The sequence below is a fragment of the Agelaius phoeniceus genome, chromosome 6, assembly GCF_051311805.1.
Source record: "Agelaius phoeniceus isolate bAgePho1 chromosome 6, bAgePho1.hap1, whole genome shotgun sequence".
NCBI lineage: Eukaryota > Metazoa > Chordata > Aves > Passeriformes > Icteridae > Agelaius > Agelaius phoeniceus.
The window spans coordinates 24,798,054-24,817,095 of NC_135270.1; the positions used below are offsets into that span (position 1 = coordinate 24,798,054).

General features: G+C 37.4%; 1 protein-coding gene across 25 annotated transcripts in view; it reads right to left on the bottom strand.

Moving 5' to 3' along the window:
- MADD (MAP kinase activating death domain) overlaps window positions 1–19,042 on the bottom strand; it is a 68,917-nt gene that overhangs the window by 10,922 nt on the left and 38,953 nt on the right. For 13 of the 25 annotated variants that reach the window (XM_077180060.1, XM_077180075.1, XM_054634147.2 and 10 more), the window contains 13 exons: window positions 15,012–15,065; window positions 11,863–11,960; window positions 11,439–11,522; window positions 10,838–10,996; window positions 9,254–9,362; window positions 8,645–8,707; window positions 8,141–8,261; window positions 6,904–7,009; window positions 5,750–5,860; window positions 4,766–4,873; window positions 4,511–4,675; window positions 3,314–3,386; window positions 2,313–2,419 (listed from right to left, as the gene is read on the bottom strand). In XM_077180060.1, the coding sequence (XP_077036175.1) occupies window positions 2,313–2,419; window positions 3,314–3,386; window positions 4,511–4,675; window positions 4,766–4,873; window positions 5,750–5,860; window positions 6,904–7,009; window positions 8,141–8,261; window positions 8,645–8,707; window positions 9,254–9,362; window positions 10,838–10,996; window positions 11,439–11,522; window positions 11,863–11,960; window positions 15,012–15,065 (1,358 nt within the window). The remainder of the gene's footprint in view (window positions 1–2,312; window positions 2,420–3,313; window positions 3,387–4,510; window positions 4,676–4,765; window positions 4,874–5,749; window positions 5,861–6,903; window positions 7,010–8,140; window positions 8,262–8,644; window positions 8,708–9,253; window positions 9,363–10,837; window positions 10,997–11,438; window positions 11,523–11,862; window positions 11,961–15,011; window positions 15,066–19,042) is intronic. The other 12 variants (XM_077180065.1, XM_077180079.1, XM_077180074.1 and 9 more) reach the window with 3 other exon arrangements.

Here is a 19,042-nt window from a genome sequence, read left to right on the forward strand (position 1 = left end):
AAAACAGACTGGTTGATCAGTGTCAGAATAAGAATGCCAACATCCATTAGCTCCAAAGATTAGGAAACTGGAGGGGATTTTTTTTTTTTTGCATGGTGCAACTAGTAGGAGTCCTTTATGTAATTGATACAGTTGTCCATTCTACGGATACCCTCAAATGATATATGTTCGTTATCTGTATAGACACTTTGCTTTGAGAAGGAAAACAGGGTTATATACCTTGGATCCCCTAAATGGTACTGAATGCCCTGGTCACATAATCTAACAAACCAAGAATTAAACATATTGAATAAACCCAGTGTATTTTCCAGAACTGCACTTGTTTCAATATCCATCTTAAGTAATGGCAATAGCTTCATTGGAAAGGTGATGAAGAGTAGGAATAATCCTTCAGGTTTATTACTGGCATATTTCATGGGTCTGGCCTGTACAGACTCTTTTCCAGAAAAAAGATAGGAATCTTCATGACAGACAGCGAATTAGAACACCATTCTCTCTAAGAAAGGATATGATAAAGCTGGTACTCTGTGAATTCTGGTAGTAGCACAGGTCTCAGTACCTGTTGTACAAAATTAAAGTAATGCTCCAGACAGTCCCATACTAAAAATCAGTACAAGGTTTCCCTGAAATTCTTTCTGAATGTCATTCCAACCTTTCAGGAAAAAAAAATAAGGCTTGCATCTGGAGTTTTTCTTTTGCACAAATTCATGTGTGCTCACTATGTGCTTAACACTGAGGGTCTTTGTCTTGTGAAGATGCCTGCAATGCTTAAAAAACCATGCTGCTGCTGCTGTGGCTATCTTTTCCTATGTTCTTTCTCACTGCAAATGTGAATTTGCCTGCCTTTTCATTTATGAAATGGAGTCATCTCCATAGAGATGAGCCATTATAGCAGAACTTTTTTGACTTCTGGGCAAAGTAGCAAACAGAACATTCCTATTTTGTGTCCTTACCTTACGACAAATTAATTTCTATTATATCCATCTATAAGGATATCATACTGTTGCTTTGAGACCAGGGTTTAATTTTCAAAGGCTTTAGACCTGTCATTTTCAAGAACTATGAAAATTCATTCTGTGCAACCAATAACTTCCTCTTACAGTTCTTTGTATTTCAGTACACTCAATGAAAAGATAAAATCTGTAACTTAGTCGAGTAGAGTGTTCCATCAGAGTAGGTCTGAAACTCTACAGCAGGCTGGACATTGCAGGTAGGACTTTTAAGAGACAGCAAGAAAACTGAGGGAGGTTCACAACTCTCCACTCCTTACACTGGCACATATGAACTCAAAGTGGCACATGGTGCTGCTGTGACCTTGGGAGACGTATTAAAGATTCTGAGCATGTGTGTTTGAGATGCATGTGCACTTCCAGTGGGATCTACACTGATGTATCCTCAAAGAAAAACAAAGCTTGTGTGGGGAGAAAAGTCTAGTCAGGAGGAAAGGAAAAAACACTTCACAGAGAACTGACAGAAGCTTTTCTTTCTTTCTCACTCTCACACACACATACACACTCTCCCTTCTCCCCTAAAAATTGATTCTACTGTCTAGCATAGCATGCATTTAATATATGCAAAACAAAAAAACATAAAGCAAAATAAAAAACAAGGATCAAAGGAAGCAACAGAAACAACATCCAGAGAAAGGAAGAAGAAACGACAATTCTACTTGTGTTTCCTCTATGCCCACAATATCTGCTTTTTGGAAGGAAAAAGAAATCAGTACTTTTTTCTTATTTTTGTGAATTACATCAAGAGCCAGTGTCCTTTTTTATTTTTTTACAAACTTCTACAGATAATTTCTAAAATTTTAAAATACGATAGATTAAATACAATGCAGAAGGTTGCCTTCTGTACCTGTAATACTCAAACACTATCTTTAAGGCTGACTGCTTATGCAATGAGGATTTGTTCACAGTGTGATGCATTACAGCAGCTTAGATTATCATTGATCACTTTTTCTGTCTCTTAATACACGCTAACATTTGTTTTCTGCTTAGACAATTCAGACCACAACAAACAAGAAGCTGAAAGATCTATCAACATTTTTCTTTAACAGATTATAGTTTTCCTGAGGATATTTAATTTCAGAGTGTTTTTACATATAGATAGATAGATAGATAGATAGATAGATAGATAGATAGATAGATCGATCGATCGATCCTTGTGGGTTTTAGTGTAAATATATCTAAGTTTTTTTACCCACATCAAACTATCCCCTCTCCTTACTGATACTCTGGGAAGAGGAAACACCTATACAGGCGTGCTGCAGAAAGCTTCATGCTCAGTCTTCTCACAGATTTCCCTCATACCTGACTGTGCATAAATTTCAGGTTAATTCCTTCCAGTGTGACCTGAAGAAGACCTCCTTCACCGGTTTTCATATCCTGCACAGGGAACTCACCACCCAACTCAGGGCCTGTGATGTCAATAAAGAAAAAATAAATCCAAAACAAAAACAATAAACCAAAAGAAAAATTCAGAGAGAGAGAGAGAGTGCAGAAAGGAGTCAGCCAAGTCATGGTATGCTGAAGAGGAATATTAAATAGTAAAAACATAATTCCTATTGATCTGCATAGCAAAAGGACACTACTAAGAATAGTAGAGACCATTTCGGTGAGCCCACTCACTAATGACAGCTTTCTAAGAACCACTAGAATTTTTCGAATTGTAATAAATTTCATTCTGGTAACATGAAGTAACATCAATGTCAGTTCATCCTGTATTTACTGTATGTCATATTGGGGTATTGTTTGTTTGCTTTAAATGCCACATTTCATTTCTGAATAGCAACATCCTGCAATCACATAATACCATAGAGAGCATAATCTTAAGTATAGATACATAAGCAGCACAAAGGAGGCTTGTATTTGTGAGCTGCATGGCATGGTATTAAGTAATTAAAATGTCAAAATATTATTTAAATAATAATTTAATAGAGGTTATTAATAGGTAAATAATCTAGACATTTTCATCTAGTTTCTTATGCATTATTCAGTTCAGCTAAAAAAAGCCTTCTTAAAATTATTTTTGAAAAATTATAATTTTTTGCAGAACCACTCAGCTCTGGGGAATGGCTTTTAACATAATGCAAACACTTTTCAAACATATTTTTAATACTACATTATTGTCCAATTCTTAAAATACCTTTCAAATACACTCTTGCTAAACAATCTGCTACTTGCGTATAGATGCACAAAGTTACCCCAAGATTTCCAAGTAAAAGGAGATTATGTTCAAAGGAGTTATTAATTTAAAAAATTGCTGATTGCAGATTAAACAACAAATGTTCCCAACATTTAAAATCTTGTACCTGGTTTAATGCTTTGCTGCCTTGCTGCTGCTCGCTCCATACTGTCTTTTACACAGTAGTACAGTTCCCGACACTAACAGATACAAGAGTAATACAATGTTATTCCTCCAAATTACCAAGGGAGGGAAAAGAACAGCAAGATTCTAAGGTTCTACAAAAAGAACAAGCCCCATGTGGTGCCCAATGACCTAAAGCCTATACAAGTTCAAGCACACCTTATTACTAGTTAGTATTTATATTTGTTTTACAAGATGATAGAGAAACTATTTCATAGCATTTAACCACGTAAATTAGTGAAGAGTTCATGCATTGGCACATTCTAACCAAGCCTATGCAGTTTCTTACTGTAGAATAGGCATCAAAATAATCCCTCCCTTTCTTTCAGCTTGCAGCAATCAATATTGTTAGTCATGCACCTAATACCTATTTTTTTGTTATTCTTATCAATTTCCTTATGGCATATTCTTCTCTTCCTCTTCCTTCAACTCTGAGATTAAGCCATAATCTCAGAGCTAAATTTAAGAAAATTTTCTGTCAATAGCCCAAGATACAGGACACAGAGCTGAGCTACTCTGTACTAGAAAGGAACAAATCTGATGGATGGACAAACTCAAAATAGTTGAGATAATGGATTGGCATCCAAGTGGAAACCAGTGACAAGTGCTGTTCCTTGGGTGTCAGTACTGGGTCCCACGCTGTTTAACACCTTTGTCAGTGACATGGACAGAGGGACTAATGGAAGGTGTCCCATGGCAGTGGGGTGTTTGAAGTAGATGATCTCAAAGGTCCCCTCCAACCCAAGACATTCCAGAATTCTAAGATCAAAAATTATACAATTAACTCCTAGGGCATAGTTTTATTTAGGTTTTGCCTATGAATCCTCTGTAGTATTTTTACTATCTTCACAAGCCTGCAAGCTCACACAATATTTAGTAATACTGATGCTTTCCTTCTTCCAACAAAAAAGCTACATATCATTTCTTAAATACTTTCTGGTGGACAACTGTCTTCAAGTAAATGACAGGGCACAAGGCCAGCTTCACATGTCAGTGCTGCTAAACAGCCATTGCAGTTCAGTAACCAGTGCTGGCAAGAGAGTGCTGGTTTTGATTAAACATGGAATATGACACGCAAAGGATTTATTTTTTTCTGTGCAGTTTTTCCTGCAGTATTGTGTTTATTAAACAAGATACAAACCTTCTTTGTGTAGAACTTGTTCAATTGTGTCTCCTGACCATTCCTGCGCCAGAGGCAAAGCACTTTTGTTTTGGGACAGTAAGTCATATTGATGAGCTTCTCATACCACCAACGTTCATACACAGTTCCAATGTTGCTCCTCAGCACAATACAATCATCACATACCTGGGAGCACAAAATATTATGTAAGATTTTTAATGCTGTTTCTCTTATTTCTTCTGCTACTGGTTGCATTAGTATTATTCTTGTCTCTACCTCCATGAAAAATATGTCTCCTGTTGTGTCTGTCCCAGCATGTACTACAAAAGTCTGCTTCTTGATGTGGCGGCTGCCACTGGGTCTCACAGGGAGTTCCCGTCCATTCTAGAAAAAAACCCACACGCAATCATGAATGAACATTGGAAAAATCCCAAAACATTAGGTGTCACAAATGAAAGAAGGAATTTTAACAGTATTTAATGAGCTCATTGGAGACAATTTTGGACAAAGCTGTAAGCAAGATACTCTAATAAGTTTAGTTTCGACAAGTGTGACTGGGAGAGTTATGACAGCACACAGTATTCACGTGGTAGCATACTCAGTATGGGAAAGTGAGGTACTGAGTTCTGGTATCATTGCAGTAAACTGGTCTGATTTTTCCCAATTAATTATTTTGTGCCTTTTCTGTGCAGAAAAGTAAGTTCCAAAGGTAGAAATTACCTTTAAAAGAGCCTAACTTGTGTCTACCCTGGTGATGGTTGTGTTAAAAACTGGCTAGATTTACTAACTGAAGCTTTAGCCTATATTCTTATTGATCATTAGAGGACATCAGGTTTATTCTCTATGAATACTGGGAACAGTTTTGTACAGAAATTGATTGCTCTAAGTCTTATAGTGGCCTGGAAATTCATAGAAAACTAAACTCTTCTTACAGTCATAGTTATCATAAAGGTTCCTGCCAACAAACATTATTAAGAAAACATTAATGTTGCACAGAACTGTTGTACATAAGTGTCATGTTTATACATATTTGTACTACAGCTCTAACTGATAACTGTGTAACATTAAAACATTATAAACAGGGTCATATAGTCACAGTCTTTATTCTATATTTGTGGAGAGTAGCATTAAAACTTCAATTAATTATTTTTAATATTTTTAAAGTAGTGTTGCAGAGAATATACATAAGATTTTTCAGGCAATTTATTTCCTCCACTGTAGTTCCCAGAGGTATATCCCACTCATCACTGTTTTACTTACCAGATTGGCAAGTTTGTCTAGAATGTCATTTATTTGCTGGCTGTGCACCAATCCAATATGTGATTTTCCCATTAGACGTCGCACCTTTTTCCTAATATCATTCTTGTTCACCTAGAAAGCAGATATACAGACAGTTGCATACTCTTTTCTATTCACAGGAGGCAACTCCACTCTCCCAAATATATCTTGGTTTCCATTGCTAAGAAGCAAAACAACTTATATGCAATTCACCCATGCTAGGGCATTTTAATCAGCAGTACAGGACCACATTGCACATATCCCACTTTTTCCAGCTACTGTGCAAGTGATGCTGTGCACAACAGATTTCCACTCTGCCAATGGGCACAAGCTGCAGTTCCACTACCCACCACTTCCAACTACTGACACTAAAAGCCTCAGTTCTCCATGTTACCACTTCTGAGTCTCATTGGCCATACCAGCTCCTCCACCTCTTTCTCTGCACAGACTCAAGTTATGAAGCTGTGGAGCCCTCAAAACAACATGGTATCTTTCAGAGTTCTTGTTCTTTCACCATGTGTTTCCTGGTCACTAGGCTGTGGCTCTAACAAACACTCCCAGAGAGCCTTCAAACAGCAAAAGGTTCTTCCTGAAGATGAGCAGCAGGCAAGCTCAGAAGCAAAATATTTCTGCCTCAGTTGCCATTTCAAAAGGCTACTATGAATGCCAGCCATTGATACTAAAGGCTTCAAAGACCTTACACCCCTGTTTGAGTGCTGATTTCAAGCTGGATCAAACACTGTTTTTGAACACATTTGCATTATGACCTTAATGTTGTGGAGTATATAAAACAAACTCAATCTGCTTCCTTCCTTTGACAAGAATTCTTTGTGCTTGAAAGAAGCATTGTATTTTTCAAAATATTTTAAAATTAAAGCCTACTAGGCTCTGTTATGCAAAACAAGAAAATAAAGTACCAAAGTGTTTGGTTAGCAGGATTATGTTTCCCTTGACAGCTCAAATAAATTCATCTCTCTAGTAACAGAAAGCCTTCCAACTTTGCAGTTTCTACTAGAAACTGCCCTTATTATCCACAGTTCTGAGTTTCATAAACAGATGTATGGTTTCAAAATAACACAAACAAAATATACTGCTTAAATCTGAGTAGCAATCTACTAAAAAGAACAAGAAGTCACCTTAATCATAAGCATATAAGCAATCATATTATGCAGCAGTGTAGCCAACAAGCGATCCTCATCATCCTCCAAACGCTTTCGATCGTGTTCTCCCAGGGAAAGATACCTGCAAGAAGAGCTACATCTGAGGCAGACTCACAGACATTCCTCATCCACTTCCCTAAAGCACTGCCAGAGGACACAGCACTGTTTGCAAAGCGTACAGCAAATAAAACCTCTGAAAACACTAAGTCAAATGGGCATTTTCCAGTAAAACACTGTTATCAGTAATTAAACATTTCCCTTAATTATTAACTAGTTGAAGCAAATAACATCTGCTCAGTGGGAAATTTGTTAGTGGTCTGCTGGGCTTATCATTCATTTCCTGTTCTCTGCAGTGGCAGCTCCTTTACAATTACAACTATGAGAAGAGGAACACATAGCTCAGCACAAGAGCTATCCCACATTAGAGCTTAAATACAACTGCGAGGCAGAAGAAAGCTGATAAAGGAAGTGCACCAGGCACTCTCTTTTTCCAGTAAGGTAGGCAGTTTCTGGAATAATAGTTTTGAAATTATCACCCCAAACTAGTTCTTATTTTGGCTACCAGATTTCATGTTCCATGATAGCATGGATGGAGGCAGTAGAGCTGCAGGTGGTAGACAAGAGCACAGAATGATCAGCTGTTAATAGAGCTGGGGGGAGGAAGAGGAAATGAGTCAAGACTGACATCTTAGAAGCAGTCAAGCCTTAGGCAACCATGTAGATATTTCTAGAGAGTGGTTTCCTCATGAGGTTTTTTGTTTTGTTTTAACTACAAGCTGTGAAAACACCTTTAAGTTACTTTGCATTTTGAGAAGGCTCAAAATGCCATTTCTGGAACTATTTAATTCTTTCACTGTATGTCCACACACTATTATTCCAGAACATAGCCACAGAAATCTCTTACTTTACTAATGATCTAGTCTATTCCATCCATTCATATTGTTCTTATGCTTACATTACCCTTTTCTCGGGAAATATCTCACCACAAGAGTAAAAACGTATGTCATAACCAAAGACAAGTATTTCAGTATCAGGAGCTACTGACCAGCAGAGAGAGGAAAGGGTCCCTTTGGAATAGTCAGGTATAGTAACAAGGTTTACAAAGTGACAATAGCATGTTAAGCAGAATTAAAATAATTTTTTCCCTACTATTTTTACTATTTCAGCCCCAGGTGAAACAATGAGGAGGAAAAATGTCTACTAAAGAATTTACCTGTCAATCATCTCCTGAGGTCCCTGGTCCATCCCCATTCCTTCTCTCTCTAACATCACAGCATCCAAGAAAGCATCTTCCCAGAACTGCATCTGGTCCCACAAAGTTGAACGCTCTTTGCCTATGCAATGTATTAAAAAATTGAGCATTTATTCTGTTTAATCCAATTAGATACTTTATCATTAATTCCTGTTCAATCCCACTCCTTGAAAATACCCTAAGCCAATACACAATGAAAATATATTTTTTAAAAAAAGGTTACTTGAAACCACAAGCAATATCACAACTGAAGAAAAGTGTAAAAGAAAAGACAAGACAAATCTCTCATTCTAATTAATGGCATAATATTTTTAATCCCTTACAGCTAAATACCTCTCATCTCTATTCTTTAAGGAGTATAGCTTCTTCCATAAACTGTTAACGCTGCCCAAAAGAGACAGGAATATCTTATACAGACACAGATCACAGCAAACACACAGAGAAGTGGAAAGATAAGATTATTACTCAGAGAGAAGGTTTCCATTGCAGCATCCTCTAACTGGTCCCAGACAGATCCTTTATCCCTACCTGCACCATTCCAAGCAGGTAGGAACGATAAATGGGAAGGATGAAAAACACAGGAAGAGAGAGCTTTTGATTAACAATAAGTCCAGACAAAATACAAAATAGCCAATGCACTCCTAATTCAAGGGAGCTACTTGAAGCCCTTTCGTATTCTGAGTTTAGCCCTCTGTTCAGCGACTTAAGCTGAATGATCTTTTTTCAAGATCAGTGAAATATTTTAGCTTTCCACACGTAGCTAACTTCCTTCTCCCCTTATTCATATTGTTTAAAGAATTTGTATTCAAGAAGAGCAAGAGACTTGGACAGATTTAATTTTATGCAAACTACACCACTCACACCAATCTCCTCTTACACTTACTCAATTTCCCCAGCAAAACTTTGGCTTTACTCTGAATGGTCTGATGTGCCTTCTTATTCTACCAGCATGGACAATAGTTAGAGGTTAAAAACAGTGTCAGGGGAAGTGAAAATTCCAGTCTGTCCTAGACATGACTTCATCTGAATTTCAACCTGAAAGATTCCCTCCCCACAAAAAAAAACGTAGCTTACCCAACAGTCCTTCATATAGATAAACACGCTGGTTCCCATCCTCTGGACCTCTCCCTGGAGTGCTCCCTTTGCTATCCTTCACACTCTGCTTCAGGTTGTGAGACTTGGCCTGAAAATAATACAAGAGGTATTGGCAATTTAACTCTGCACCCTGCAGGGCTCTCTCTTGTGCTGTTGGGTTTAACAGACACAAGTTTGCAAGCTATACTTCAAAAAAGCTTCTCCTGCAAACATTCACAAAACAATTGTTTTGTTCAAAGAGCAGCGTTATACATTTAAACATCCAGAGTCAGCCAAAGAAAAATCAAAGAGAGACAAACACAGAAATCAAAACACAGAGGAGGCACAGTGCCTCCCTAAAGGAAAACTGAGGCAAAACAAAAACGCAAGCCCCAGACTGAAGGGAAGAACCTCTTCTGTCATCCCCCATATTTCACACTTATGCATTCATAAAGGTGTGACACTAAGCAAATAATTCCATCTCATCTGGCCTGAAGAGTGAGAGTTGGGAAGACCAGCCAGCAGGAACTGTGACAACAGTGACAGCCAAAGCTGGTCCATTTATTTTGCTACACCAGGTAAACTATGGTGCAATATTTGAATTCATTGCACATCATATACACCCATCATCTTTCTTCTAAATCTCTTGCAAGGTTTCTTATAATTCTACTTCATTTCTATTTAATTCTATTCTATTTAGTTTAGTACAAAAACACAGAAAAGTAAATGTTAAAAAAATGCCTGACTCTTCAGTAACTGAGAGGACACCCACTTGCAACTAAGGAAGCAGACATGGTTAAATAATTAATAAAGCATTTTAATAATGCTTTTTGCAGAAATCTGCCATAAAACACAATCATTTTGTTTGTTTTTTAACATTAGAAGTAGAAGCCCTGTAAAGGCTTCTACTTATCAAGATTATAAAAAAAGAACGCAGTGAGACCAATCTTAAGGCACTGCAAGTTTTCTTATTTTGCTGAGAGCTTGATTTAGCCAAATCAAATGTATCATTATTTTCTTGGTAAGATGTATATCAGAGGTTATACACAATAATCAAGGACTTTCCAAAACTAAGTGCTCACAAATTATTTGGGTTTTACTGCATACAGATCTTCCAACTAGGCAAATATATTTGAAAGTTATGCCTACACTTCCAATGGGACTAAAGTAATACTTCAAAGAAACAGAACAGCTGCTAAAACTAAAATAGATCACTCCTTTACTCTATCAAGCAGCTTCTCCTAGGAAACAGGGAATTTTCCTTTTAGTTAAGGATGAACAATGCCCACCAAATGTCCATTTGGTTGAGAGAAATACTGAATTAATATTAAACATTACTAGAGTTTCTAAAGTGGTGCAAGATTGAATCTACTACTTTCAAAAAACCATTTATTGCACAGGAAATGAAGAAAGGTATGTGGACCCAGACAAAACTACATCTTTGACATTGTAGTATTGTAAGTCATTGCTGATTAACCCTTAGAACTGAATCAGAGATCCTATTGCATCCATGCACGCACATTGAAATATTACTGTACAAGATCTATTAAAAAAAAAAAAAAATTAAATTTGCAATGCCCTTACAAAGATAGAGCTAGTAGCAGAGTTTGTCTCAATTTCACTGTCTGACACAGTTCCTCTGGATCCTGCTAAATTGCCACCATTTTCCACACTTGGGCCATCACCAGCATTGCTACTCAAGTCACTGTCTGCTCCCAATGTCTCTCCAGAACTGTTACTAACCTGTGGAGAAAAATAAAGCCATTACCTTCAAGAGATAACACACCAGAGAATTTGCTCGTATTTTTAATGCATCAAACAATCTGCCATTTTTGCTCTCAGGTTACCTTCTAAAACTTCTATTTTTTTATAGATAGTTGATACAAAACTAGGACATATTTATAGAATTGTTGCAATCTACCAGTTCCATAAATACACCAATATGTAGCAGCAACGAGCAGCATATCTGAAGGCTGTAATGTGCCCATAAAGCAAGTACCATTTATGTTCTGGCACACACACATGCTTCCTACCCACTCAGAGGCTCTGGAGAGAGCACTCACAGAGTATATGATGCATGTGTGACACTATGCTGCCACACCACACAAAATGTAGGCACAAAATGCCCTTCCTCACTTTAACAAGCAGTCAATCACATCCAGATTTCACTCTGGGCATATCCTACCACAGTGCTGACTTCAGAATCCTGGCTTGTACTTCGGACCATAACTGTTGGTCCTCCACTGGGAATAGAGTCAAAATCACTCTTCTGCAGTCAAAACATAGAAAGGACAAGAAGAGTCACATTAGTTTTTACCATAAGGAGAGAACATCACTTCCCATTTTTCTGGGCTCTTGAATCCCATGCCTTACACTTTCTTAGTACATTTAGCCAATCAAATAGAAACTACTGTCTGAGTGTAAAAAAGACCACGGTGTCCTGTAATTTAGTTTGCAAAGATCAATGCCCTAGAGAAAGGGGCAAAGAAATTTTACCAAATGACCCTCTCAAGAATACTCAATCCCTAGAAGTCTTCCCAGAATTAAGCAGTGAATAGAAGAATCCTGTCTCTTACCACATAAATAATGCAAACATAGGAGCCACTGACCTGAGAACCTGAGGCCAAACTGAGGCCACTGTCTGCACTGATTTGGGATTTCTTCTCATCTGTTTCTCCCAAATCAAACTGTTTCACACCTTCTGGTCCTGAACAAAGGAAAGAGTAAATAATTACTGTACCAAGAAAAAACAGCATAGGAGAAAGCAGATGACAGACTGGAAGCAGGAACAGTACCAAGAAAACAGATTTGCTTTCTCATTTCTTTGATTTTTAATGCATTTTTTATTATTCCTTGGTACTGAAAACAACAAGGCCAGCAGAACATATCTGCTAGTCTTCAAACATTAATTTGAATTTCAAATATTCCAACGTCCAGGAGTGACTATAATTAAACAGTACCTTTCTTAGCCATTCAAGAGAGATTAGAGGACAGACAACAGTCAAGTAGCTTCCAGTTACAATAACACATGCAGAGCAGTTGACATTCAACTCTAGGAAGCCACTTCCTTTGATTCTTGGTAATAAAAAAGAATACCTATTTACTTATAAGTAAGAATCCTGTTTTGAACAGCTAAACTGCTCAAAGTCCTGGACTGAGTTTTTTGGTTTCCCACTGCAACTATCTAGGCAAAAATCAGGCAACACATGACAAGAAAATAAACAGTGACAATTGGTGTTACCCAGTAAGATTTTCAAAGATTAAACTTGTATGATGCTGTACTTCACAACATTCCCCAATTACATTAACAAATGGCTCTCCAGAGTTGGCAATCACATAGGTAGGAGAGAGAGAGGAAATCAGCAAGCTTTTAAGTCATGCATTCATTAACCCAACGATACAAAAAAGGGAAAGAAAGGATAAAGAACTTTATGTTCAATTTCCCATGCACTTCTAGAATCGTATCATCTATCGTCCTCAGATGGGATGGCAGAAGGAAAAGAGAATGATGGAGAGGTAGAGCCTGAAAAGAAATTTGGATAAGCACTGAATGAAGTAAATAACAATGCAAGAAAAGAGTGTGTTATAGGCTGTACACAAAATGTTAATACTCTCAGAAAGGGGAAGAGACTGAATGCAATACTGCTGCCATAGCCATATCTGCCAACTATTCAGTAACAGGAAGACATGATCAGCTGCTGGAATATTTGTATTATATACCCATGTCTATAGCCAGTATCTCTAAACAAACAATGCCACTACCTATGTTAGCACTGATCACAACAACCTGGGAATTATGAACATGTTTGTATTATATGTAATATTAGAGAGGATAAGATCGTGAAAAGGAAAGAAAAAGGGACGGGAGGAGAGAGAAAGAGAGAGAGAGAGAAGGATAATATACAAAGATTTGTGGGAGTGAGTTTGAGATGATATGTAAACTCATGAATAGCAAAGCCATAAGTGGGCTGGGCAGACCATACTAGCTTACTACTCAACCACCAATATTTCCTGTGAAGTGTTTACAGAAAGCATTCTTCAGTTGCTATAGTATTTTGCCTCCAGACCCAAATGCCTTAGTTACTGTAAATCAACTCCTCAAAGATTCTAAGAAAGAGAAAGCATAAACAGAATTTATGAAGAAAAATAAGTAAAAATATCTTTTCTAAGAATTTGAAATATTATTTTCCACTGAAATACACATAGCTCACTTCTAGAAGTCTATATGCACTCATTCAAGTGGTCATCATTTCTAGTTCTGATACAGCCAAAAGTTTTGTATCTCATTACTACAGCAATAATACAAAATTTCAGCTGTGTGTTTTAAGCAATTTAGGAGTCTCCTGTCCCAACACATAATTCAGATATATTTCTGGCAGTTTGACTTTTAAAGGAATTGAAATTGACTGAAGCAGTTCGGATATTTGAGGCTTGTAACTGAGTTTAAGGAGCACAATAGCCACAACTCCATTGTTGTCACTGTCAATTTACAAGCACTTAAAAACCTCCCTTTCCTTTCTTTATGGAGACATGTCTAATACACATGGAACACTAAAGCTTCAATTTATCCCTACCAGCGTAGGCACCTACCTGAAAGGCTCAGTTTGTGCATGGTGCTGTGTGTCTGTCTCACACACTCCTACCCCAGCAGGAAGCAATTCACAACTGAAGTACAGTGAGCTGTACTGCAGAGCTGCCCCAGAAACCCCATCCTCTCTGAACTAACTCCACATGCTAATTTGTACTTGACAGAAGTTGCTAATTTGTACTTAACAGAAATATTTAACTGAGGTGCCTAAAACTAATGGAAGCAAATCCAGGCCTAGTCAGAATGTTAGGAATCTTCACTCATTCATCTCAGCTATTAATCCTTCCCAATTTTCAGTCTGTAAAATAGGTAGCATCAGCTCTGCAAAGTACAAACTAAGCTTATGGTTAGGAAACACCTACCACAATATGGTTGTTATAAATTGGCTGTTGCCTTTAAGTCATATGTCCCTATTTACAACAGTGACAACCAAAAGAGCAAAACCTGATATTGCATCTGCAGAGTATACATATTCAATATTTTATTCATTATCATATTTCAACAGATGTTCAGATTTGTGTAGATTTAGACTATTATTTAGACTCTGTAACAGCCTCAAACTATTTCACTCCTTCTTTACCAAGGAATATGAAAAACAAAATCGGGTTGATTCCTTATTATGAGGCTATTTGCCAGAAGTCATCACTAAATACAATTATTCACATACACCTTCTCTCTCCCCCTCAGAAGTATTTCTTGTTGGATACTGACTGTTCATGGTTGATGCCAGTTAACAAAATTCACCATCCCACAGCTTGAACAAACAGGAATTCTTCATTCCAGTAACATTTAATCAATCAATCAATCAATATATCCATGTCAACAACTTGTTAAATAAATTTTAACTTTTAAGAAAGGAGATGGAGTATCTTAAAAAATATTTATCTGATTGGTGAGGATGCAGAATACCTACTTCCTCTTCTTTGAAGGCAACAATTGGGGGAGGAAAAAAGAAAGGGGGTAAAAAAAAAAAAGAAGAGATATTTGAACATAATTTCCTCAGGGCAAACAGATCTGTTTGGTACTTTAATGGAGACTTTCTTGATAGATTTTGTTCTTGTGAGTATAAAACCTGTGTGCCAGAGATGCAAGCTCACCCTGCACCTGGGGAGTTGGCAGTTATGGGGAGGCTGGTGGAGTCAGTTTCTACATTTTTTTAAATTTCCTTACTCGTTTTTTCCAAAGATTTTTGCTTTTTCACTTCCTGGTGCTTGTTCCACAATTCTACCCAAGGTGCATTGAAAGCAGGAGAGAAAGAGAAAGAGTCAGCAGCTGGTCAGACATGTAAAAATGGGGAAAAAAATTTCAAACAAAAATCCCACCCCTTCACCTCAAAAAAAACCAAAAAACCAAGAAAAAAAAAAGGAAAAAAAAAAAGGAAGAATTTTATGACAACTACCGAGTGAAGGGTTAATTAACACCAGTTTAAAAGAAATCAATGTTAGGTATTGAGCACTGCATCATCTCTCAGTAACAGTATTCAAACATTAGAGATGACTTCATACAGTGGTGGTGGTGCATCCCCCCTCCCCTCCACAGGCCACACTTTGACAGCAGTTACTCAACTAAGGAAAAACAGCTCTTAGGAACAAATAATTATGTCTCTAGTTTATATCACTGAAAGGAGAAAGACACAAAAGACAACAGCAGCAAGTCCAAAAATATTAAAGTGTAGGTTAACACAATATTTAAAGAATATTATGTCTTACATATTATCACAAAGTTTACAAGTTATTTTTGACCTGACAACATTCTCAATAAATTCCTGGCTCTGCCTATGAACCTCTCCTATATGCAAAGAGCGGAACTCCTCTGCATCCACTTGCTCCCATCAGGGTATCGAGAATAGAAAATGATGAAGAACTAAAATTAGCAAGATATCAGACATGCTTCACTCCAACTTCCAAAACTCAAAGTCACAGAAGTCACAGCACTCTAATCAAGTCAGCGAATTCCATAAGAGAATATACAAAGCGCAGACCAGCAAAACAGTCTGAAGTTTTCTTAAAACTGAATTTGAAACTCAGCCCTGGGACAAAATGGTCTTGAGACACTTGCACTTTTCTATCACTCTGTTCAACTATCTGAAATGCAGTCACCTTTTCCGCTCAGAAACATCAGATCATTCCAGGCAGTGGCCCTTTGGCCAAAGGAAACATTACAAGCTGCCATGGTGAGCTGACTCCAAGTGTCAGGCACTGTCCTCTCTCACTAGCACCATTACAGTTGGGGACACTACAGAGGAAGATCCTCTTAAAAAAGTGGTAAATGGAAGGAAAAAGAAGTAAAAAGTTCTTTTACTGCTCTTTAAGAAAACTTCTTGGGCAACTGAAAGGTCACTTAAGTGTGTTAGAAACCCATTCCACCCTGCAAACAGCAGAAATAAGGGCAAGACAGGCTCTAAATAGCAAAATGTCACTAAATGAGCAAAATATTCACTAAAAAAAAAATTTAAAAGGATAGATTACAACTGCGAAGGAAGGCTCTGAAGTATTATGAAAAACAAGGAGAAAAAGCAAGAAAGATGGTTTCTAGCCTACCAATTTCTAGATCTGCTTCATGATTGATGGATGTTCCTTCAACTTTCATAAACAGGCAGATGGATAAGATAAAATTGCTGAGGGATCCAAACAGCATCCTACAGGCTTATCAAGCTGAGCATACATTGACAGAGATAACAATCTCTAAGATGGACTGAATTTGTTTGTTAAAAGGCTTTGAAAACATCTGGCCTCTTCCATGCTCAGTCTATATGGCTTTACTTTAAAAATCACCAGTCTGAAAGCTACAACACCTGCCATTAACTTACTTTTAGCTGACTTGTCTGGTAATTTAGTGTAGAGCATATCCTAGGACATTAAAAACAGACTAGATTTTACTCTTAATTACTTAGTCGAAGAAGAAAAACAAATCTTCAAATAAACTCACAGGGCATAAATATTACACCTATGGCTTTGTTACGTGACCCTGAACTAAACAGGACAGCAGGTCCAGAAAGGGCCTGATGTGGATGAAGTATGTAGCACAATCTTTTCTGTTTAAAAAAAACAGCCAAAATAAAGTGATCTGACCAGATTAAACAATTATTTAAAAACTAGTAATGGAAATTTCAGTAAGTACCGACATTTTCATTAACAGTTACGGAAAGTACGCAATAAACCAAACTTATCACTAACATGAAGGGGCAAATTAATTAACTATCAACTTAAAAGCCACCAGTATCCTAACAAAAAGACCTGCACTACAGGTGATAAGCCCTGGAAGACAAGAACTCGAGAAGTAAGCAACTGTTGAGTATCAGAAGCATCATCTTCATACTGAATTTTCTACGTAGGAATTAGGTATCAAGCACAGTCAAGATCAAAGCTCAGATGGTAACTCAGATCCTACTTCACCTTAGAAATAGGAAACCCGGTGAACTTTATGGCCATTATTTCTGTAGTACCAGAAAACTCCACAGATTCAGCTACCATAGATTCAGCTCTATATTTGAGATGCAGTTTAATCACCACACTAACATACACTCTACATATGACTACTGCAAACAGAGCTGTACATTATTTTGTTCCATCCTTCTGAAGGCTTCTCATTCTAGTATTTCTTCCTGTATCTAGGTAAAAAGGGTAGCAGCCCAATTTGCATTTCGTCTGTACAATACCAAGAGATTAATTCAAAGTTGTATTTACATTTTTGCAACTTGAGGCTGTAAGTACCTTCCAAACTTCACAGAATCACAGAACTGCTGAAGTTCAAAGGGACCTGAGAACATCACCTAGTCCAACCTCCCTGCTTAAAGCAGGATCAACTGAAGCTGCCTGCCACAGGACCATGTCCATTCAGGTATTCACTTTCCTCACAGATGGAGAATCCACCACCTTTCCAGGCAACCTGTTCTAGTGCTGGATCATCTTCACATAAAAACATTTTTTTCCCATGTTTAAATGGAACTACTTACAAATACATTGTTATTTCAGCAAGATGTAAATGTTTACCAAATGCTTTTCCCTAAATAAATTAGTTTGAATGAGAACACCTGCATTTCACAGCTAAGCCACAACTAACACCAGCCCTGTATATCTGAAGCTGTCTTGTTCTGAAGTTTCTATGACAGAATATAAAGGAAGTATAATAGGCAAGCAGCTTTAAATTATCTCTCTGCAACACAAGAGAAACACCCTTTACTTCTAGATCACACAAGTCAGATGAACACACTATGGAGACTACACTATTTTTACAGCAATTTCCTAAGAAGTGACTTGCATACCAGTTCATGTTTTGTGGTGAATGACAAAAGCAGATCGAAAAAAAGGCTTCAGGAAAAATATTCAAGTCTTTTGAACTTTGGTCAGTCTAGGTACAACCATTTTCTTCTTGTAACTTAGCTCTATAAGAGACAAGTGGAAACCATCAGAACCATCAACAAGAATGTACCTTTGTCTGTCCTTGAAGACAGTGAATTGTTTAAGGCTTATATTCTGGCAACAGTAGCTAACATGGCATATTGCATAGCACTTCTTTTGAAAAGCACTTCTTATGATGCTTCACAAGCAGGAACTATCTGATGTCTATGATTTCCATTTCTATGAGGCTTTAATTTCATCAAAGGAAAAGAAGCAGTCTTAGCAATCTCATCAAAAGATCTCTCTTCATTCTTTAAAAGAACACTGTGCTAGAGCCTGGTTTATTCTTAGTTGTGCCAGAAGCATACTTTCCTTTTTCTCTTCTACAGAACAGGAATGAAGCACCCAGAGCAAACCAAACAACTAACTGAAATGCTGGACATCTGAATTTGCAACTCTCTGTTTCCTGACAGCTTTTCAAATGGAGTGCAAGACTAGTTTCTGAGCAACTGCCTCCATAGATTGCCTCTTTAAACAGAAAGCCAGTCAAGTCAGAGGGGTACAGTATCACTTCAGGACTTGACAGCACCCAGCTTGCAGTTATTATGTGTGTATAAAAATGCATGTCTGTACTCCTGTCACTTAGCTGCTGAACACACACAATCCCTTGTCTTATGTCACAAACTACATACAAATCTATGTCACAAACTACATACAAATCCTCACAGCACCACACTTTCAGAAGATTAACCTTTCACACAGTGATTCCACTAAAATGTTATTTTAAACAGGCTGCAAGAAGCAACATCTATAATTTAACATGACATATTTTTGCAGTTGAGAAAAAATTTCTCATATGCT